This window comes from Psittacula echo (assembly GCF_963264785.1).
Source record: "Psittacula echo genome assembly, chromosome: 1".
Classification (NCBI taxonomy): domain Eukaryota; kingdom Metazoa; phylum Chordata; class Aves; order Psittaciformes; family Psittacidae; genus Psittacula; species Psittacula echo.
Window position 1 is genome coordinate 78,559,068 of NC_137735.1, and position 24,295 is coordinate 78,583,362.

General features: G+C 43.6%; 1 protein-coding gene across 1 annotated transcript; it reads right to left on the reverse strand.

Moving 5' to 3' along the window:
* Positions 1-1,620: 1,620 nt before the first annotated feature.
* On the reverse strand, positions 1,621-12,945 carry RASSF6 (Ras association domain family member 6; the record flags this gene model as incomplete). The annotated part of the gene is made up of 10 exons (XM_080638977.1): positions 1,621-1,696; positions 2,441-2,538; positions 2,624-2,742; positions 3,561-3,612; positions 4,299-4,400; positions 5,127-5,311; positions 5,631-5,722; positions 6,930-7,081; positions 7,538-7,616; positions 12,875-12,945. The coding sequence occupies 10 exons, from the start codon at positions 12,943-12,945 to the stop codon at positions 1,621-1,623; spliced, it is 1,026 nt and encodes a 341-aa protein (XP_080495103.1).
* Between the last annotated feature and the right edge of the window lie 11,350 nt (positions 12,946-24,295).

Consider the following 24,295-nt stretch of genomic DNA (forward strand, 5'->3'; position numbering starts at 1 on the left):
CATTTCCATGGTGCATCACTATTGCACCTGGTGCTCAAATCTCACCTAGCCTTAGAGGAACAAAAACATCCACCCATGACATGGCTGAAGCAGCTATTTCTGCTTGGGTTTGGCAGAGAACTTGGCCATGGTCCTCTTCAGCCTGCACAGAGATCTGACATTCCACGACCTGTGATGGTTTAGGGCAAGTTTCATGCCTCCAACAGCTTGGGTAACAGGCACTTGAGTGGGCCCTGGGGACGTGTCCATGATGTCTGCACACACACTTCTGGTGCTTCAAGGAACTTAGGTTTGCACCTGTAAGGCAACTATTACTTAAAAATATGCATCTTAACCGCTGAATTACCTTTATTTCTCCCCTCTGTGCTACCTTGCCCATAATTATTTTCTGGGCAAGACTATAATAGACTGCACATTCAAAAAAACCCTTAGTCCAAACCACAATATCTTCAATTATGACTTTCAATTATTGTCATTTTTAAATCACCACCATCTCAGACAATGACAGGTTTTCTATATTTGATTTATTCTATCAGATTTCTAGGCACCATTTCCCGCACGGTGATTCTTTTCTTCTAATAGTGTTTATCTCACTGCCTGCATCAGGTAGCTGATGCAAAGCACAGATACCATGTAAAAAGAGACAAACTAACATGGGAGGGTAACTCCTCGGGCACAAGTTGGATTTTATTTACATCGCTACAGTTTGAGCTTCAGTATTAAGCAGGACCCATTTGGAGAAGACCCAGCACACTGCACAAGGGTAGGCTGCACCGACACTGCACTGAGGCCACGAAGTCTACCCCTTACAGAACACTTATTTCCATCTTTAGATAAAAAAATCTAAGGAATTAACTTGGAATCTTTTGTTTCAGCAACAAAAAACCCTGAGGTGCCTCCCAGTACCCCATAAGCAGATTCAAGTGTTTAGTTTGAGCTCTTACATGGCAGTTCAAGGGATATTGCAGACATAAGTTCATCCTTTTGTTGAGGAACTGAGAAGCTGTTAGGTGGGAAGGTTCCCACTTGTATTTTTCTAACCACAGCTCGAAGCTTAACCAAGTTGAACACCTGCTGTTCTGAAGCCGGGGGGATTTCAGTCTCTTGCACATATATTTGGGGTTTTTTACTTTAAGTGAAAAGCTTAACTGCAACCTTAGATACATAAATATCATTTGCCACTTACTTCTACTGAAAAGCTTTCTTCTAATGTAATTCAACATTTCTCTAATAGAAGGAAACCCATACATATAATTCTCCTATTTTCTGTACAATTAACACACTGGCTATAGCAGTATTTTTCACACATGCCAGACTTCTCATAATGGTCTATAAATTAGTAGGTTTTTAAAGCCTTGTGCTTTTCATAGCAATTTTCCCCCTATCTTAAGCTATATTAAGTCTTTTGGGGGATCTACTGCATCTTCTGGGGTGGTTCCCAACTCATATCCACAGTTGTAGGGGAGCAGGTTCAGGTTCAGGTGCATAATTATGAAGAGAAGCTTCAGCACGTGGAACCCCCCTGTGCTGTCAGGGCTCTGAGGTCCCATCCTGCTCACTCCAGTGTGCTGACCTTCCTCAGGCAGAGGAGTGTGGGGCGTTCACAACAGGCCCTTCACCTCAAACTGTGGTCTCTGTTCTTTGAGCAGTTCGACTGTGAAGGTGCTGACATATCAATCTTTTTTCTCTCAGGTACCTGAGATGGACAGAGAGAGAGAAAAGGCATTTCAGCAACACAGAATCTTGCAAAACTTCAACACAAACTCTAACAAGGCAAGTTGAACGGCTGAAAAATGCTGTCATGAAAGCTTTTCCCATAGCAACTGCCATTCTCTTTTTTTTTTTCTATATATTTCCTGGCCATTTTGATTCAAAGAGACTATCACACAGTCAGTTCCTAACAGATCCACAGCTGGTGCAGGCTCCCATGGCTTTTGTCCTCAAGACCCACATACCTGTTCAGAAACACCACTGTGTTTCTAATGTGTACTGGTTGTGCATGTTGAGCTACCACCACAAGAACTTGCAACATTTATCACAAGTCAGGTTTTAAAGGGACATTAAGAAATTAGCACTAAGCTCCCTTAGATGCCATGCTGCCGAAGTCCAAGGAAATACACAGCAGCAAGTAAAAACTGAGGAACCAGTGTGAGACTCAGAAAACAAACCAAGTAAAAATAAAAGTGACACTGAAAGTCAGAATCTCCTGGAACAATCCCCCCATACATCTGTGGTCAGTATGTATTCTGCAGTCTTTAACAGCAGCAGCTCATCTGGTTATGAAGAACAAGTAAAAGAGGATAAATCCCACCAATCCTCACTTAAGTAATTGCAGCACTGTGACTCTGCTACAGAAACCCATTCCCTTCTCGAGCCAATCCCTAACTGCGAATATTCCTCCCAGCTTCCAAGTGACCCCACTCCTTTTCCTTCTATTTGCCTTGAAATTGTCTGTTGAATCTCCTGTTGTTCTTCTTCATTTATTCTATGCAGAATCGATTCCAAAAAGGGAAGATGAAACTGAATATATTGAGCAACCTAGCAAGAAGACAAGAAATGCACGTCAGCAACCACACTAACTGGGAAAAATGCTGGGAACTACCAGAAGTGGTGGGATACATACATCACTGCTGATCTCTTCTACATCTCTGTCCATGAGGAAGAACTTGGCAATCTTCTCCGAGGGACCCTGCAGCAGTCTGTGCAGTAAGGGGAAATCCCCACTCCTCAGTTGCTTTTTCTCTGGGATTTAAAAGAAACATGGTGATGCATAGAACACACAACAGCGCCTCGGGGTACCTCACACAACCAGTAGACTTTTTTCTAGACAAAGACCCTGAATTCAACTGATGTGCAATTATTAGATAACAAACAAAGCTCCAACACATATTAGCAGGAGGATGTGGCACCTCATTTATCTATGCATGGTCAAAGAAATAGGTAGATACAACAGAAAGGACCTGTGATTTAGGTAGCCACGTAAGCATGATCCAGGCCCATCAGCTTGACCCCGACTCCCTAAAACAAAACTTACTTCATAGATTTCAAACATAATTTCAGCTTCATATTCTGACATTTAAGGTACATGCCCATCAGTTCTCTCTCCCATTCTTTCAGGTATTCCTTTTAATAAGGATCAAATTTCCTAAAGCAAGAGTGTGTTGCAGAAGTAAACACTTTCCACCAAAAAAAGGTCATTTTAACTAGGCAACCAAAACTACCCACTAAAGTATCCCACATGCCATGGTTGTCATTGTGCAGAACAATGGCTAGGGCAGAAAAGCTTTTTAACACAGGCTTGGAATATGGGAACACCAAAGGCCTGTTTAGCCTTCCATAACCAACTATACCAGCCCACGGTTACTCAGGTTCTCTCTTCCACCAGAGGGCCACACATCCCTAAGGGGTCTCCAGAAGAGCCATGATGCCACACAGCTTCCACACGGTCCAAACAAGGACAGATGCCCGGGATGAACCCTGTTACTCTGTGTCCAGCCACACACACACACACACGTAGGGTCACCAGAGTTGAAGGGATCACACAGCAGTGTCCATCTTACCTCCGGATGCGTGGATAATATAAAGTGCAAATTCACGGGGGCTGTTTTCTATCTGTTAAACAGAAAGAGGTGAGTGAGATCTTAGGCAGAAGTTCTTCCTGTGAGGGTGGTGAGGGCCTGGCACAGGTTGCCCAGAGAAGCTGTGGCTGCCCTGTCCCTGGCAGTGTTCAGACTGACCTAGCATTTCACTGTCAGCAGACACTCTGTGCTTCTCAACTCAGGTTTTTAAATCAAAACCCTGGGATCCATTTGCCCCTACAACCAGATTCAGCAAAATGCAGCCCTTTTGAACAATTACTTTTCAACTTACTCTCTTCAACTTCACAACCTGCTCTGTAATTCCATTCCTTGTGTTATTATTCAGAGAAGTCAATTTCTCCTTTCAGTATCACACTACAAAGTCTTACTAAATGTATGAAGTCATTCTATCACAGCAAAGTGTTCAGGCAAGTTATAATAAAACCAGGTAGTTTCAGACAGCCTGGCACTGATCTTGAGCACTACTTTTAACTCTGTCTGGAGCTTTCCATGTGCCCAGGTCTAACAGGACCCATCTCCCAGGCCCTCGGGTTAGAACAGAACTCCCAGCTGTTATGAGCACAACACAATTGGCAGGGCCTGTCACTAGAGGGAAGCATGGCCATGGGCATTGCACAAACCCATCTGTGCTAGGAAAGGCTCCAAGTGCAGCTGCATTTTCCTCTCCTGGGGCTCAGTTCAGAGAGAAGTGGCTCTTACCTTAAACTTCTGAAGCAGTTGTTCTATTACTTGTCTTGTTCTCATCTGGCTGTTGATTCTTATTTTGGTTTCTGACCCAAAAGCTGGAGTAAAAACCGATGTCTGGGAACAAAACCAGCAGCAAAAGGGCATGAGCATGAGGGCCTCCAAACACAGCAGCAAGGACCACAAAGGATGTAAACCAGCACGGCTCCGGGACAAAGCAGGCTGTCAGGTGTTGCTGAGTGAGCTGGGCTTGTTCAGCCTGGAGAATAGAAGGCTCTGGGGAGACTTAGAGCAGCTCCCAGTGCATAAAGGGGCTACAAGAAACCTGGAGAGGGGCTCTGGACAAGGGCCTGTAGGGACAGGACAAGCGGGAATGGCTTTAACCTGACAGAGGAGAGGATTGAGATGAGCTCTTAGGAAGAAGTTCTTCACTGTGAGGGTGGTGAGGCCCTGGCACAGGTTGCCCAGAGAAGCTGTGGCTGCCCCATCCCTGGCAGTGTTCAAGGCCAGGTTGGATGGGGCTTGGAGCAACCTGGTCTACTGGAAGGTGTCCCTGCCCATGCCAGGGGGCTGGAACTGGATGAGCTTTAAGGACCCTTCCAACCACTCTGTGATCCTGTGACAAAGCACAGGTCATGCAGTGTCCTCAGGAGAGCACCCTTGGTACCAGGACTACTGTGGACCCCATCATGCAGGGTTGAGCTCAGGGCCCACCAACACCATCCTGGCCATACACAGGGCCATTGGAGAGGTGCCCATCAGTTCAGGGGCCTCCAGCCACTTGCTGGGAATTCTGAGCTGTCCCAGTACCCAACCTCAGGTGATGGCAGCAAGCATTTGTACCTCATGATTATAGAAGTGGCCATTAATCGAAAACCTGTGAGTTTCTGCTTCTGTCCTGGCAATCGCAGGGAGCCAGGTCCTACTCCGCAGAGCCACCATGGTGCTGCCAGCCCGGGCCAGGGTGGCACAGTCCTGGTCCTGCTGGCTCCTGGGTGTCAGTGTGCGGCTTTCGTAACAGGAATAACCTGGACAGGAAAACCTGATGAGTTGCTTTATCCCCACTGCCAGAACCCCACAGCAAGGAGCCTCTGGATGGAAGGTTTTAATTATTATCATTATTACCATCATCATCTTTACTATTAGTACATCCCACTAGAAGTGGCCATTTGAAAAGATACTCGCACAGCAACCTTTTCACTAACCAGCCACACATCAGTGTTTCACCAGCATGGAATAGATGTTCAGAGAAAGAGATAACCTGGCAGGGGAGGCCTAATGTGTCAGATTATATTTGCAGCCACAGAACAAAGAATTTTTAGTGAACATAAGAGCACCAACACTAACTTTCCTCCAGGTTTGCCTTTTCTTCAGCAGATTTCAGCGTCTCCCCGCTAATGTGATGGAGGTCATCAAATTCTCCCCAGCGTGTCATTCCCCTGAAATACAAAACATGCATTTATAGTATGTTTTACTATGTAAAATCTATGTAGTATAGATTACTGTTTGTTAACCAATTTGTAGGAAAATATTAAAAATCCATTTCCTATATATGTATATATATTCAAAACACAACTAACTCCAATGAACATACCAAGAAACAACTTGAGTTGTGTTCCCTGCATTTCACGAGTTCATTTAAGATCAAACAGCCAAGCTGCTCCGCATACCTTCAAACATGTCAGGGCAGCTTCATGTTGTTCTGATCATGAATTAATATTTGCTTTCAGATTCAAATCTCCACCAGTCAGAAGTATTTTTAAGACATAAAACGCAAAGCATAACTCTAACTGCCAGACTGACCCCATCCTACAGGCCAGATGCGCCCTGCCCCAGTAGACCTGGTAAAGGGGAACCAAGAGAATCAGAATTGCCTCAGACTCGAGTTCCTCAGTGGTTACTTCTGCCAGGTTACACCCCTCAACTTCCATAGCAAGAGACAGGTAACAAGACTGTCCCTGACTTTAGTGGAACTCCACAGCTGCAAAGAAGGCAGCATTAAATCCACAGTTCTAACATGTACCACATGGAACCTAAATCAAAGGATAATTAAGAAAATGAGCTCCAAAATACAGAATTTATCAGGGAGTTACTCAGGGTAAACATTGGCCCAGCCTCCATATTACACATTACTCAGCTTCAGCTCATCAGACAATTCAAAGTTCACCAATCAACACTTGGGAAATAGTGTTCAAAACAGAAAGAAGAAATACTCTGAGAACCTGCATCAGTTTTTAAAGCTACAGCAAATGTAGCAGGAGTCCCACCAGCACAATGGACTTGATGGGCAGTGCCAGAGGTAGCAGCCTGAAGGAGCAGCTGGTGGTGTGTGTTTCTGAGGAGGTTTAACATCAGATTTCGCACAGACAAAGCCAGTATTCATTCCCTGGCTAGAGCTTTGCCCTAAGAGGCAACTCTTTCCCACCTGAGGTACCTGGAAAGGTAACCTCCTCCACCTTCTCAGCTGCTCTTCAGCTGAAAGCCAGGCAAAGATGCAAAAAAGATGCACCTTTCTGCCCAGCAGAAGTTGTTGAAGGACCACCACAACCTTTGGGGAACCTGGGATACGCAGCTAGACACATCCATTGAACATAAGCTGTCTTTAAATACTACTGTGCCTCCTTCTTATGGAGATTAATTCATTACCTTTTACTAGGGAACAAACCCACGTTCTCCAAAGACTTTAGGGTTACAAATGAGGGTATCTGCCTCTCATCCTGAATTTTTAATCGGATGGGATGTCGGATACCCCAAAATATTGACAAGATTCCTTCAATAAATGGTTTGCTTCCTTCCCGCTGGAGAAAAGAAAAAAAGAGAACACGAGTAATAATAATAATAATCAAGTGACAATCATTTATTTCCCCTCAAAGTTAACAGGAAAATGGTGAAATAACTAAACCAACAGGAACGCAGCTTGTGAAGGAGAAGCAAGTCCAGATCACTAAAGCAGAGACTCTGTGGTATGAGAAATTATTCATGCTTCAATCCCTCCTTCAGCTCCACAGAGGATGCACTTCTGGGGCTCAGCTTCCCAGCATTTCCCTGCACTAAAGGTTCACACTCCAGGAGAGAACATTAGTCTGTCCTTGATGGAGTAACAGTCATCCTACCGTTACACACCAGGGGTTAAAGCAGAAGACTGGGGGAAGTGCACCCCACAAACATCTGCAGTACAACTCCCTACAACATCAGTGCCCATTAGAGTTTTTCCTGCTATTACATTGTGATTTCTGTATTACTTTCACACTTACCTGGGTACGTGACAGTTGCAGATTTTCTTGATCAGAATAGTAAGAGTTATAAGTCTTCAGAAGCGAACTGAGTTGCTCTCTAAAATAAAATATCACAATGAAAAGAATCATGTTTTTAACATCCATATCACTGTGAAACCCTGTATCTCTTACCCACTGCCTCTTTGTTAATGATTAATACTTCATCTTCCAGGAGTAAATTTGTGTCAGGACACTGGGTTACTTTTAAGCTGCCTTTTTACAGGCCTGATACACAGAGGAAATAAATGACTTGTGGTCTGCTGTGACGTTAACAACCGTGCCCCAGAATAACTTGTACTTTGGACTTCTGCTACAGTCATGGAGGGAAGCAAACAGGAACAACACTCCCATGCACCAGCATTGCAGATGACTGTAGTCAGGTTACCAGTTGTTTTCCCTGCATGAGGGTTCTCAGTGGGTTTTTATATCTTTTTCAGATACATTTCTTATTTCAAAATACCTCTAGTATGCCTAGACAAAGCATTTCAGTTTCCTTCTGCTTGAGACATAATAGCTTGGCACAAGTCTTTGCTCAGAGGAGAAAGTATGGCGTTGAAGAGAACCTCTGCCAACAAGCAAGGGTTATAATCCTGCCCATCATCTTTTATTTCAAACGGAGATTAAGGATGCAATTACAAAAAGCAGTATAACATCCTGCTTTGAAAGTGCTGCACTGAGTCAGGAAGGCAACATGAGGCACACTGGTGCTAGCAGTGTTTAAAATTCAGTATTTAAGAACCACCAGAGATAATTATGCCTGTCTCCACCATTGACAAACTCACATATAGCCCTTGTGAACAAGGCAAGGGGCAATAAATGTGATGTTGCACAAATACAGGCTGGGAGTGATTGCTTTGGCACTGACGCTGGGGAAAAGCACCTTCTGGCTACCACTAAGCAGCTGCTGGTCCCAAGTCAGCTGTGCCATGCTGAGATGGAACCAACGCACAAGGAGAATATCCTCTTCATGGCAAGGCTGCTTGAATTACAGCTCAAGGCCCAATTTGGTCAAAGTGCTCTGCCTTCACACTACTTTTGGCGAAGGATAAACACCAAGTTGACAGCATCCAAAGAGCGTGGAAGTGATAAGTAGCATCAACCACAAGGGCAAAAAGCAAATTGCGACTTGGGCAAGGGAGGACCAAGGCAGAATTAAGTGATATATAGAATCTTAGAATAGATAGGGTTGGAAAGGACCTTAAGATCATCTAGTTCCAACTCCCCTGCCATGGGCAGGGGCACCTCACACTAAACCATGTCACCCAAGGCTCTGTCCAACCTGGCCTTGAACACCGCCAGGGATGGAGCATTCACAGCTTCCCTGAACAACCCATTCCAGTGCCTCACCACCCTCACAGTAAAGAATTTCTTCCTCATATCCAATCTAAACTTCCCGTGTTGAAGTTTTAACCCATTACCCCTTGTCCTGTCACTACAGTCCCTAATGAATAATCCATCCCCAGCATCCTCATAGGCCCCCATCAGATACTGGAAGGCTGCTCCGAGGTCTCCATGCAACCTGTTCTCTTCTCCAGGCTGAACAGCCCCAACTTTCTCAGCCTGTCTTCATACAGGAGGTGCTCCACTCCCCTGATCATCCTCGTGGCCCTCCTCTGGACTTGTTCCAACAGTTCCATGTCCTTTTTATGTTGAGGACACCAGAACTGTACACTGTACTCCAAGTGAGGTCTCACGAGAGCAGAGTAGAGGGGCAGGATCACCTCCTTCGACCTGCTGGTCACACTCCTTTTGATGCAGCCCAGGATACATATTTCAGGACCATCAAGAATGAAACACTGTTACACCAATTAAACAGCAAAGATTATTTAGACTGTAATTCAAGAAAGCAACTTCCACGAGCAGAGATAAGTAAGCTTGGGAAACAATTGCATAGAAGCATCCAAATTCTTTCTCATGGACAATCTTCAAGCACCGACTGATATGACTAACAACAAAGCTAGTTTAACATACTGCCTTGCAGTGGGCAGTGAAAACATCGAGTGTGTTTGCAAATAGTGACTCTTCTTTCTATGCTTTTGTCTACCATGAGATACAAGGGCTGAATCGTAGGCAGAACAGACAGCACTTGCAAGCTCTTCTTACAGCAAGTTGCACTGAGACCTACTGAAACTATTCAAGATCCATGTACCATCAGAAGGGCTGTTACTGTTCCTATACCAACTTTCAGTTAAAAAAAAAACAAACAAACAAACCACTCAAAACCAAACCAAACCCCAAGAATTGACTTCTATCACCAAGGGGTAATGGGTTCAAACTTAAACAGGGGAAGTTTAGATTGGATATAAGGAAGAAATTCTTTACTGAGAGGGTGGTGAGGCACTGGAATGGGTTGCCCAGGGAGGTTGTGAATGCTCCATCCTTGGCAGTGTTCAAGGCCAGGTTGGATGAGGCCTTGGGTGACATGGTTTAGTGTGGGGTGTCCCTGCCCATGGCAGGGGGGCTGGAACTAGATGATCTTAAGGTCCTTTCCAACCCAAACTATTCTATGATTCTATGATCACTGAAAATCAAATCACACCCAAGGATGATGCTCAGTAGGAAAAAGCATTTTACTATTTCAACAGTCAGAGATCACCACAAACAAAGGAATAACGTGGGATGTGTAGGAATTTTTCACAGTTGTTTCCCTATAACTGCCATAACACAAACAGAACATGAGGAAGTGATCCATGGTGACAGCAGCACCCTTATTAGAGATGACAAAGCTAAGAGCGATCCTTGCCCTATGAATGGAATCAGTTTGTCCATAGATCATTACAGGTTGTCTCATGAACTATAAGGGTTGTATTCAGGTCATCCCACCAAAAGAGAAAGTTCTAATAGACATAGCTATGAATCAGATAGAAGCAAAATTGGGATCATACTGGCTAGAGGTGAACAAGATTAAGCATGTCTCTGCCTCATACACAGGCAAAATCCAGATGCTATGTGAGATTAACATGCAAGTAGGAGATACGAGTTTTGTTTGACAGATGTTGTGACAGACCTGCTGATCCTGCTTGCACAGTGCTTGAAACATAGGTCACCTTATACTTTGCAGCCTAGTATGTTTGGCAATCATTTTATTGATTACCAAGTTGTCATTTTGCAGGATTTTTCCAAGTAGAAAGTTGGGGTGATCAGTTTCCTGGAGACCAAGATCATACTCTGAGGCCCATTTATTACTTGTAAGCCATGCTGGCTCCTAAAGCAAATAAAAATCACAGGCTAAAAGCACTTAATGATGTGGTAAGAGTTATCTCTGAAGCAGATTTCTGTTTCTCTCAAGACTTCTCCTTAGTTTATTGTCTTGTCTAGAATAACTTCCCATTAAATTCCACAGGATTTTGGTCAGATAATTTTTTCAGTTTTCAGTCCTGCATTAGTGCACCCAAGAGTGATGAACCACACAAGCCATTACAAAAGCCCTGAGGGAGAGATTTAACAGCCGTTCACTGACTTGTTTGACCTTGCGTAGTGGGGACAGGAGGAAAGAAAAGATTTTTCCTTCTTTTAAACCCGAAAAGGAGTAACACATGCACCAGCCTATTTGTTCCAGGATCCTTTCTGTAACACGTGTTTAATTACAAAGGCCCAGAGACTGCCCTAACCAGGGGGCATGTGGTCATCTCTGAAGAGTTAAGCTGCCAGAAAACCAAGGGCTCTGTTTTGCAAGACTGTTTCTTATAGCACAGCTCTGGGACAGCAGCCAAATGCAGCCATTTCTGGAAGCCTGAGCTAAGTAACTGGTAGAACTACCTAGAGACAAACCTAAAAATGCAACACTTACTGCAGAATCATCACTTGATCAGTAATGAAGGCAGGATACAAAGGGCTTAGTCAAGAGCCCTGGTGGTAAAACCACAATACAGCCCAGACTGTTTTCACTTGAAATGCCAACACAGGACAGTTCACCTGTGCTTTCTCCCTCAATTCCTAGACACTTATCCATGGATATTTATGGCAGTTATTCATAAAGGCAATAGTTCAGCCAGCCAAATGCCCTGGCCAGCCTTTTGAGTCAGCCCTTGTGCAATTCCCAAACAGCAAGCTTGCTACATCAGCAAGATTCACACAATTCAACTGGAAGAGGCTTAATGTAACAGCCAACCGAAGGTATAGATGAGGGATGGTAGCTTGGAAACTGCATTGGAGCTGTATACAGAACATGTCAATGATTCTTGAAACACTTGTTATTTGGTGGTTTTGGTTTGGGTTTTTTTTGTTTGTTTTTTTCCAAGGCAAAGCAGCTTCAGCCATACTTCAAACCATGGCTAACAGAAGGGTCTCGACCATGATTCATGTATCATTACTTGAATAGGCAATAACAACTCAAACACATTGGTTCGTCTGGTACATTTCCAAATGATTTTATATGCCAAGCATATAGAAGTTCACACAGATTAATTACCTTTAACACAAAATCACTATGTCCCAACAATGCTTTAAGAGAAGGAGGATGATGCATTTACTGTCTGCATGCTTTGAGCAAAGCTCTGACACCCTTAGAAAGGGAGAAATTCACAGCACTACTCATGCCACATATAGAAGTGTCAGGATTCAGATGCAAATACCTATTGCACTGTGAGAATATCTATTACAGGCCCCATCCCTGGGTGTGTGTGTACTTAGCTTCTTCACACAGGAATATTAGGAGAGGTGGAAATGAAGTGAGAGAAGAGCCCCCTCTTTCAGCTCCTATGCTCTGGTCAACAAGGGAAAAGCTATTTCCCTACAAAGCGGATGGAGCTATATGGCAGGCAGCTCTGGGCTCGTGGCAGCATTAGGAAAAATTCCTGCCAGACAGATTTAACCAAGGGAAAGCATCCCATGAAAAACTGCTTGAATGCAATTCCAAGCTTTATACAAGGAGGTTAAAGAACCACTTCACACAGAATAGAGCTGGGAGCCTGGCAGATCTTTTGCAAAGAAATCCCCCACCTGTAGCCACAGACTAAACCCTGTGCCTCAAACAAGTAGAGCTCAAGTGAAACTCTGGAACTCTTATTCAGTTCTAACAGATTCCAAAGACAGGAAGGTCATCCTCGTTAATTTAGAATTTTATTTCAATATCCTCTAAACGTGCTGTTCTACATAAACAAAATCTACAGAACAAGGCGTTCAATGCTCGGTTCTTTAAAATCCTTATAAAGGGCAACTTTGTTCTGGAGTCACTTGACAGAATGCAAGTTCTAGAAATTGCTACCGCTACAGGCTCAGCTCTCTACAGGATTCCCTGTTAATGAAGAAATACAGAGCGACTTGAAAGAAAGTAGCCAAATAATTAAATGGTTTAGGGTTTTTTTAATAGTTTACCTGGTTATGAACTTCTCCTCATTGATGGAAACAGAAGGTAGATGCTGTGCTTTCATAGTCACTTTCTTCATTTATTCCACGGAGATGAATCTAAACAAAAGGTTAAAGTAATAATTATAGCCACTAATGCCACTAAGAAAGACCAAGTAGTAAAAACAACCACAAAGCCCTAGTTTGCCAAGTGAAACAGGATCAGACACTCAAGCTAAGGGTTAACTACACCATGTTTTGACCTCTTTGTGCTCAACCCTAATACACATATTTTTCCCACTCCTAGTAAAAAAGCCATAGGCCATTCCTACCAAGTATATTGCAGTACCTTAAATCATATAATCCCAGACTGGTTTGGGTTGGAAGGGACCTTAAAACTCATACAGTTCCAGCTCCCTGTCACAGGCAGGGACACCTTCCACTAGAGCAGGTTGCTCCAAGCCCCGTCCAACCTGGCCTTGAACACTGCCAGGGATGGCGCAGCCACAGCTTCTGTGGGCAACCTGTGCCAGTGCCTCACAGGGAAGAACTTTATCCAAGTACTACATATGCCAGGACTTTCTCAAGTAGTTTTAGGACCACTCCACAACTCCATGATTACACTTCACTCGTTAGCAGACAGACTGCAACTACTGGTCAGAATTCACTGATTAGTTACAGATAAAGCATTGCCCAGGGTCACCAAAAAAACCCCTAAGTGAGTCAGCAAAGCAGCCCTTAACCAGGGTTGTAGAGCTAGACAAAAGAAGTGCTGATCATCAGCACTGTCCTGCAGCACACAGAGAAAGCAGCTGAGAGATTAAAGAGAGCACAAGGCTATAATTAAAGTGATGTAGCAATATAATTTACAGATCTCCATGTTGCAATTCCAGCACATTGTGTAGGCAGCAAGCCAGCTCCTTGAGACTTCAACAATGCATTCTTCAATAAGCTTAATTACGGAGTCTTGGCTGCCTTTATTCCCCCTCAGGTACTAGAAGAAAAAGCAGACTGAAGAAAGTAACTGAAGAGACTCAAGACTTAAGACTGACAACAGATACTGCACTAAAAAACCTAGCCTCAGCCCAAGACATGGCATCACGCAGAAAGGCTGGAGGGTGGTGAGGCGAAGGAAATGGACTCCATGGAAAACAGTAACATCTCCAAAGGCTGCACTGGAAGTAGATCTTTCATTTCTAAATATTAGTTGTATTTCTTAATGCAAGAAATACTTGTATTTCTCTCTTACACAGGCATGATGGCAGAGGCATTCACTTAACAGCAGTTGATGTCCTTTCTTCCTCATGTTCTGGACTTGAGCCTGATTTCAAACTGTGTGGACAGAGGCTGGTGTAACACCTCTGAAAAGTAGTTTATTGTCTGCAGTACTAATACCAAGTAGCCTTCAGGAAATCAATTTAGAAAAGAAATCCAAGCTTGGAAATCTCATTGCTAGCTAAAGCGTAAGTGCCTAGCTTCTATCCAAGTGATCCTACATTACTGAGCTCCTGGTTTAGAAGTTACCTGAAGTTTTCATAGTCATACAAGAATAACTTCTGAAATAAATGCGGACAAACATGAAGTTGTGTAAAAACACAGTATCTTCACCCCACACAACATCTAGGACATCTTTTCACAACCTCTAACCCCAGAGTGCACTGCCAAAATGAGCTTTATGTGAGCAGCTGGGGTTTCTAGCAGCACTGTATCAGTAGCTCACCAACAGGAGGAGGAGGGATCCCACATTTTGTTGTCCTTTGGGTGACATCCATCACAGCAGAAACACACCTGGAAGCCAGATAACCCCAGGGACTTCTGTACAACCATGAGTTTGTATAGAAAGAAGAGATCACTGTATATAATCAATATAATCTTGCTCTTTCTTTCCCTCTGAAATAAGTTCAGTTTAGAAACCATTAGCCACCTCTTGAAATCTGTTTCTAGGGAATTTACAAATACCTCCATCTGAGTCAACTGCCTGTGACACAGTATTTTGGACCAATTTTAAATGGTGCGGAGGAACTGATGTACATTGGCACCTGGACAACTGCATGTACACTTTGGCTTCCTCCCATCCATCAGGAATCAACATGTTAAGAACAGCAATAACCAAGTTACCAGTACCACTGGTAGAGCAGCAACTCCAGCAAGCTCCTGCACTACTTCGTTGCTGGTGGTGGCATGGTTTTCAACAGAATCTGACCTTCAACAGATTCATATGAAAGAAAAGCTCAGACTGAGAAGTGATCTTGACACAAAAGATGATAATCACTGAACTGTTTTATGACAGGGAATGACTTTCACTTAATTATTTGCCTTAAACTTGGGCATATCTTAAATCAGCTTAAAAATGGCTTAAAAACAGCCATTAAAATGCTGACACTGAAGCAAACTGGAACAGTAGTTGGTGATGGGAACAATTCCCCACCATGCCTCCCCCTTCTCCTTCCCTCAGTGCCCAGACAAAGACTGGCCTCTTCTATAGCTGGTGCAAAGCACAAAAAGCTCATTACAGTGATGTGACCAGTTCTGCTTATCAGACTTGTACAAAACACTTCCACACCACCAGCTCACCCTAGAGATAAAACATTCCATGTACCCTTCCTAGAAGCTCACACATCTCACAGTCCTCATTTTTGGTTAACCCGGAAATCTGCAGGTTGGGAACATGCAGCGAGTTCCCCAGCACAACTACTGGACACCACAAAAGACAGTGTATTTACATTAGTGCTCTGAAATTCCTGTCACATATTCTATCACCTCCAGGCATTTTCTTGTTTTCCATGTTACTCTCCTGCAGTTCTTTTGATGAAGCAAACAGAAGTGAAATGGGGGTTTTTTTCCATTGCTCTCTATGATTTAAACTAACAAAAATAGGCTGATTTTCCAGTTCTTCCAATGATACATGGTTCAGGCCACCTATTTGTCTATTCAAAGCAGTCTCCTACCTTGCTTAGTGTTAGACAAGTGTCTTCATCATTATATTAAACTGGACTAGAATCACTGAATCCCCCCTCAGATAGGCAAGAACTTAAAGAAGCTAAGACTAACCTCCTGGGCAGAGACTTCACTAAGAAACTTAAAGCTCCAGGGAAGACTGAAGCCTAAAATACTTTTGAAAGGAGAGAAAGAAGCAGAAGGGAGAGACAGGAGTAAATGAGAAGTGAGGCAGACAGAAAATGAGCAATTCCAGAGGAAGACTGTTAGTGGAGAGGCAGATGAGAGGACTTGTTTCATTTCAATAAGCACAGTGATCTTGTTATTTGCTTAAGGGGACAGCAGAGGGACAGGACAACCAAGGAATGACAAAGTAAAGGTAACAGCAAACTGCCACGCTGATTTTTACGCAATGACAAAAGGAAGCAACTGTAGAGGAGGGCTGGAAGGAGAGGGAGACCCCACACTCAGAGGTGAGCCCAGCAGGAGCAGGAAAGCAACATTTTAATTTGTACGTAACAGCCTGGATGTGCTTTTTGGCACATCTCTATACTATATTATTGCCAAGCAAGCAGTGAACTACACACAGCTCGCACCAGTCTTAACAACAACTAAATGCACAAACCTCCCCAAAGATTCCTAGGCATATTGACCCAGTGCTTCCCCAAGCTGTCATAAAGCCACAGGAAGTCAGAATGGGGTGAACCTTCTCCCTTTTGTGCGTAGAAACCCCAAGGCTCAGTTTTCTTTACTCATACATACACATGTACAGCATAATGAGCTTGGCACTGTAGTCACAACAGCACCTATACCCAAGTCATGTTCTGGACTCAGAAGCGTATGGTATTCAGCCAAATTTTGGACCAGATAAAAACAAGTTAAGGATTTATTCACATACGTGAGAAATGAAGCATCAGCAGAATATTCTTCCTCATCTTTACCTAGTCACACATTATATTAGCCTTCATGATGTTTCTTTCTCTAAGTTCCATATCCACACCAGTAAAAACAAAGGTCTAAACAAAAGAAAGCACTTAGTCCGAACACTTGCATCTTTCCTTACTGAAAACAAGGGTTTCTTTGGGATTTTTGTCTTACAGACTCCTTTACTGTTTACTTTAAAAACTAATTGCTGCAGTACAGAGGAGTAACAGCACAGCTTGAGCACAAAACACAGCTCAGCCCCCCTGCTCGGGCAGGTTCAGAACAGGCTTTGGAGGCTGAAACCAGAAGTCAGCATTAATCAGTGAACATGGCCCCCTAACTGAGTGGAGGGGCAAGACACATGAGCTCCCTTCCTTCACATAACAAGAAAGCGGGGCTCGTACCAAATCTATTCCCAACACTAAGTAATCCATTCTTATGAAGAGAAGTTACTTTAATTTTTTTCCAGGTCCCTCAGGAACAACGGCTTTTACTTGCCAGAAAGGGCAGACAAGGTCACTGATGTGACCTTTGCAATCACGCTGAACGAAGAGCAGCAGAGGCTTGTGCCCATGAACACGCTGATCAACAGCGGCAGCACTTCCTATTCCTGTTTCAATCACACCTGATTCACACAAACTACCTCAAGAATTAGGAACTTCAACAGCCTCTGACCAAATATTTCTTTCTCCCTCCCTCCAGCACCCGAACCATCCAGAATGAATTCAACTGGAGTTCTGGGTGACTGCAAGGGACCCTACTTCCCACTGACACCGCACTTTGCACGGCAAGCGGAACAGCTCCAGCGTTACACAGCACTTACCTGCACACAGGGTCAGAGCAGAAGCAGAGGAGGAGTTTCACATACCTTGCACTGAGCTCTGGAGAGGCATGACAGCAGCGCACTGCTGACAGCTACCTCTGCCACTTCAGGGAACCCCCAGAGCTCTTAATTACTGTTTTGCTTCACAAACTGGGAGTGCTGGGAAACCAGGACACTCCCCACACCTCAGAGCATGTCGGGAATATTTACCTACCCACCTGCTTCCCTCTCCCTCCACGCCGCTGACAGGAGCTCTCTTAGTCATGGTTACACCTATGGGGAGGCTCTGGTTAACACTTTAATCTCTAACTTCATAATGAGAGGCAACCTCCTGACTCCTGGTAACTATTTGCCGACAGGGCGTACCCTGAAACATCCTGTGCTGGAAGAAGCACTGTTAGGCTTTAACCTCTTGTCTGTTTAGCAATCCATAGGATAAAAGTCCTTCTCCAGATAAATGCTAGTCTCTGCTGGAATAACCAAGTCATACAATCACATCATGTTCAAGTAGAGATCTATGGATTTATAACATAACAGAAATGGTGACAACACAGCTTCATCATTTAATCACATCCAGCTGAATAATCAAATCTTTGCTTAACTATAAAATAGCCTTATGGATATTACTCTGTGGGCAAGAGTTGTGTCTGTAAGAGAGCACACTGATGCTCAGCAGCTAATTGTGTAAGCAGATGTTTAAGCTGTAAAAAAAAAGTATTTGAACCAACACACACCTTCTGGGCAAATTCTGTTTGCCCATCCATTTATAGCAAGAGATTTATTCACAAGATCAAGCCTAAAGCTAGAAGTCACTGGGCCAGAGAGAGAAGAGCATGAAAAATACTGAGCCCCAGATAGCCTTCATACCCATCTTATGGCTCTGGGATTTAGATTATGTTACTTCTGCCTTTTATAGTGGTGGACTTGGCAGTCCTCAGGGAATGGTTGGATTTGATGATCTTAGAGGCCTTTTCCAACCTGTTTGATTCAATGATTACATGTTAGAGAGGCAGAATAGACTTGAAGTTTTGATTCCTGCTCACACCTGTACCCTCTGGGGCACTTCTTTCCAGAGCTTGTGCACACAACACAACATACTTGGTATTTAAGATTATAGTTTATGCTGCATTTTCTAGCTCAGCACCTGAAAAATATTCAAAGAAGGGTTTCACTGATGTATATATAACATTGAGAAGTCTCTCACACCACAAGAAGGAGCCAAGACACCAGATTTTTGCTCAATTCACAACAGCAGAGAAGCTCCATGTTGTGGTAGACTTGGAACTTCACACCAAGCTCAACCCCTGGAGCTGCCCCGTCTCTTGTGCAGTTGTTTAACAAAAATCCATACAACACCCCAACTTGCTTAAAACCAGAGGTTTGATTTTCTTCTGGCGCAGCTTCAGACTCTGCCTGATCCTCTCGGGATCAGAGAGCAAGCACAGCCTGGCACCTGCAAGTCTCCAAAGCAAGATAACATTGGATCTCCGACAGACACATATGCCACACCGCTAGACACTTCTACTGTTGGGTACCAGGAGGTATCCAAGTATTTTTAGATCTGAAGACAATAATATTAGCTTACAACAGGGCAATGACACTTAACCCTTCAGTGTAACTCAGGCTTCATCCCGACTCCCAGCTTGTAAGGTTTTGTTTGGGTTTTTGTTTTTTTTTTTTGTTTTGTTGGGTTTTTTTTTAAGATATATGCAAGTTTTTCTGAATAAATTTTCAAGTTTAGAAGCAAGTTTTGAAAACCCAATGCTTAAATTACTTTGACACATGCAAAGATCTCTCTGTAAGAAATTAATACAATAAAGCAACGAAAACCCTAATTTGAATAAAGGGCTGAAGTTCACACTTCCAGTTAGTGAAAATGGCTCAGGTTTGTTTCTCTCCCAACTGAACTACTCCCACCAACAGCCTAGTTGTGATCTCACTTGAGTCTTATAAAATTACTCACTAACTACTTTGTGAAGAGTGGTCAGCACAGAATAGGAATAGGTATCACATGGAGGTGGGGGGGGAAACTTTAGGGACACATACAGGAATTAGTTCACTGTAAGCTCCAAGAAAGAGACTGCTTCTATTCCTTTCACAGGAAATAAATAATCAAGGCACACAGAGGTTGGGGGGGGGGGTGTGTGTGTGTGTGTGTGTGTTGGGTTTTTTCATTTGTTTGGGTTTTTTTTTTTCATTTAGCATAATAAACATAGTTTATATTTCCTGGAAATCTAAGAACATCCCAAAACCTGGCTATACTGTTTCACCCTTTAAATGCAAGGGTAACAATGATTTCTTCAGCACAGGCGGGAACATGCTGCTTCAAGTCTTTATAGGCTGTATTAGATTTCTGGCTCCTTGCACGACGAACATTCAAATCATTTTAAGTTAATAGAGAATTGGAAGTTTGAGGTCAGCTGTTTAATAACTTGGCCTCAAATCATCAACAAACAGACTGCTGGAGCTAAAAAAATCTCAAATGGGTAAAACTAAAACTCTCAATCTATTTTTGTAGTACACAAGTCACAAGAAGCAGTCTAGCCACTGCGAGATCCTACATGCTTGCTGGACTCCAGTGGAAGTGTTCTGATAAACACCACAGGATACACAAGCTCACAACAGATTGCTGTGCTTTATGGTGAGAAGGAAAATCCATAACGCTGTTTGCAAACAGCTGTTTCTGGCCAACTTCATTAACCCCAAACAGAAAAAATCCTTCATGGACTTTGAGCCAGCTACTGTAATACAAAGGTAGAGCCTCATCAGGCAAGATCTGAAATTAACTTAACCAAGTGACCAGTTCTTTCATTTGTATTACAAACATTACCAATGGATTGCACTGATAATAGCCACAAACCAAGGACACTAAGCTGAGAGGAGTGGCTGACACGCCAGAAGGCTGTGCTGCCATCCAGCGGGACCTGGACAGGCTGGAGAGTTGGGCAGGGAGAAACTTGATGAAATATAACAAGGGAAAGTGCAGAGTCCTGCATCTGGGCAGGAACAACCCCAGGTTCCAGTATAGGTTGGGGAACGACCTGTTAGAGAGTAGTGTAGGGGAGAGGGACCTGGGGGTCCTAGTGGATGGCTCTCTAACATACTGTGATACTGTGATACTGTGAATTTAGAACTGCATTTCCCCCACAAAGGAACTCTCATTCCTTAGCAAGATGATTTTCTGTCATCCCACCAAAGTGCCAGCAGGTGTGATGCCAACTTGTGTGCCAGGACATGGTTTGCAGACACACCTGATAAGGACAGAAAACAAAGCAGGAAGCAGAAGATTATCTCAGATTAGTAGATATACAATGCACACATCCACTGCTATGCCTTACAATTTATCATGTGCCACAATCCCTCACATACCATCTTCTGAATTTTGGGGGCCACAAGTTTTTAAGGTATAGTAAAGAAGCAGAGCTGATGCTTGTAGCAGCACATGTACTAAAGGGTATAGGGGTTTGACATTTTTTAAAGAGCTGGAACTTCCCAGGTACAGATTTTCACCTGCACTTTGCTTGCATATCTCATTCTTTTTGCCCTCATAAACCACCATTAGAGGAGCAGGTCTGGAGCACCATTAGTCATGCACCATGGCTTTGCATTGATTATACACACCCATTTAGTCATCCACTTGATATTACAGAAAACGATAAAGCCATACAAGGATTTTCATTGCCTGGAGCTAGAAAATATTTTAAAGGGCAGAACCAAAGGGAACTGCCCCATCCAAGAGTCATGCAGCTCCTCACTCCCATTAGAGCATAAAATAAAATCACCATCTCACCACACCCAGCCAACTTACACAGCGCTTACCAGCTGTAAGTCTTCCACAGGTAAGATTTTCAGACCCATATTTCATCCAAACCCCAAGGTATTCCATAAAAAACCACTTTCATAGATTCCTTTCTATGTACCACTCTTCAGCTGTACACTTCTGCCTTCAAGAGTCAAAAACCCTTGTCCACCCTGCTTCTATAACACCACCAAAAAAGATCTCACAGAGCCATGCTCCCAACCCCCCCACAAACCTCCATTCTTTTTCTTTCTTGTACTATGGGCTCCTCTTATGCTCAGGTCACTGCTCTGTAGTGGTCAATTGAGGCTTATGTGACTGTAGCACCTGAGCCCCATTTCCAACATGCTAACTATTTTTTTTTAATTACTTCTTTGTTAAGGCAGCTGAGTCATCACGTGGACTGTCTCCTATATTCTGTTTCTCTTAAAAACATCACTCCAGTCCTCTCTACAATCAAATGGTCATACAAGTTCTAACCTACAGTTTCGGAGAAGCTTCAGGTCTTGATCCTGACTTGAATCTATTGCCATAATTCTGTGAAGGTACATTTGGAGCCACCCTGGCAAAAACAACCAGTTAATTTTTCTGCTACTTCTACACTTGCCTTTAGGTTGTGTACAAATGGGAAGATTCAAGCTGCAAAGCACTGTATAATTAGTTGAGGGGTGTGGGGGGGGGGAAATTACTGTCCCCAGATTATATCTGAAGGAGACCTACAAGGATGCTGGAGAGGGACTTTTCATTAGGGACTGCAGCAACACAACAAGGGGTGATGGGTTTAAACTTAGAGAGGGGAAGTTCAGGTTAGATCTAAGGAAGAAGTTTGCTACTGTGAGGGTGGTGAGGCACTGGCACAGGCTGCCCAAGGATGTTGTGAATGCTCCATCCCTGGCAGCATTCCAAGTCCAGGTTGGCATTGTTTCAGGTTGGACAGAGCCTTGGGCGACATGGTTTAGTGTGAGGCATCTCTGCCCACGGCAGGGGTTTGGAACTGGATGATCTTAAGGTCCTTTCCAACACAAACCATTGTGTGATTCTATGATTCTCCTCATCCTAGGATGTACCAAATAATAAAGCAGACTTCAGCAATAACCTAATTCTAATGCATTTTGGATCACAGACATACATTTGCAAGTTTGTATTTTCTCCACAAGCAAAAGGAAGAAATGGGAAATGTCTTTTCTCCACTGAACCTCAATCCCACATTAGAAATACAGAAAATAGAGTCACATTAGAAATACCCCAACCTTATCCAAGAGTCTACCAATAATCAGTCTGAGTTGAATTTCTGATGAACACAATGCAAATCATACATTGTTTCCTTGACTTTGTTGCAGTACATGACACTGTGTCATGAACTTATGAATTATCTCTAGCATACAGCCTTGCAGCACTGTCTTATGCCCTGTTGAACATGCCCACGTGTGGCGGAGTTCAAGGGGTTTGAGAGGCTGTTCACTGTCATGCTGTCAATGGTTACTACCCTACCAGTCAGACCTTCAAAGGTACTACCTTTTTTGCCCCAGAACTTCATCCTCTGCAAACTGACACAGTTCCAGATCCTGAGATGCTCTGAAGAGATCTCTGTGGCTCCTTGGGTGTCTCTAAGAAAGTTCACCCTTTGACAGAGACCCTCCTCAACTCTGCTTAATCTTCTTGCTGAAAATCACTGTTCTGGGTGGCCCCTATTCTTCCATAATGCTGCTTTCATATTACAACATCAAATAACCCCACTGGGCATTCAGCTGTCAAGCTGATTTTACCAAGAGTAGATACATCAATGTACTTACTGTGTCATATTTATATTCTATTCATGAGTGTCTGATTGTAGGGATCACATATTTATTCCCAGTCAGATATCCAAGACCCAGGCTCTTCAGAGTAGGGTCCCAGAGCACAGTGAGCTCTCCATGTTGCGGATGGCACTTACATGTCAGCTCAATGGCAGAGGCAGTGGCATTCCAGTGGTGCCGGATTAAACAACAGCCTCTCTAACACTGAAAGGCTCAATCTTCTCTCAGTGCTTGGCTAACACATTTACAACCTACACTGGGGTCCATGGGAATGAACAAGTCTAACAGGTGATCTCAGGGTTGAGGACATCTGATTGTCTTTGGATGAACAAAGCCAGATGAGGATGGAGGTACATGGAAAACAGTGGTATATAAAATCACTATCTGATTTGGACTATGAGCTCTGCCTGTTCCTGTTAAGGCAACATAAAAAGTCAATAGCTGTTTAGAAGATGCTGAAATTCTAGAAAGCTTCTTCCCTGTGCAGTTACTGGGAGGGCGTGTCTTCCAGTTTGGAATTTGATCCATCTGAAACTGTCATTCTCAGCCCTGTGGGCAATACCTTGCTTCTAGCCATTACACATGTCCTTACAAGAGAAGAATCTGAACAAGCTGCCCACTGGAAATGCAGATTCAGGCTCTGAAATGGTATTGTCCCAGCTTCTACATCACTGGGAATGTACCATGCTGGTGGGAGGCAATCCCCACTGCAGAAATCCAGTCAACCAAGATGGTTAATCAGCTAAAGAGCTGTAGAAGAATAAGATTGTCTTTTGGCCTCTGAGTTGGACAATGTGCTGGCCTAGGTCTGTGGAGAGCACAGGTTATAACTGGTGCAGGAATGAGAGTAATTCCAGGCATGAAATGCTACGCAAAAGTGATTGAGGAGACAGGAACTGCATCTGAGCAGTAAAAGTCCAGCTGCTCCTGGAGACATATGGACAGGGAGCTGGATGGTCCCCTCCTGGAGCTCCTAGTATCTGCATAGGTCCTCACTGGACCCTGTGTGCTATGCAGTAGCCAGCTTACTAGTGCTGCAAGAGCTACTTGTTACAGCAAATTCAGAGCAAGGCACACTGAATTTCATAGAATCACAGAATCACAGAATGGTTTGAGTTGCAAAGGACCTTAAGATAATCAAGTTCCAATCCCCCTGCCATGGGCAGGGACAC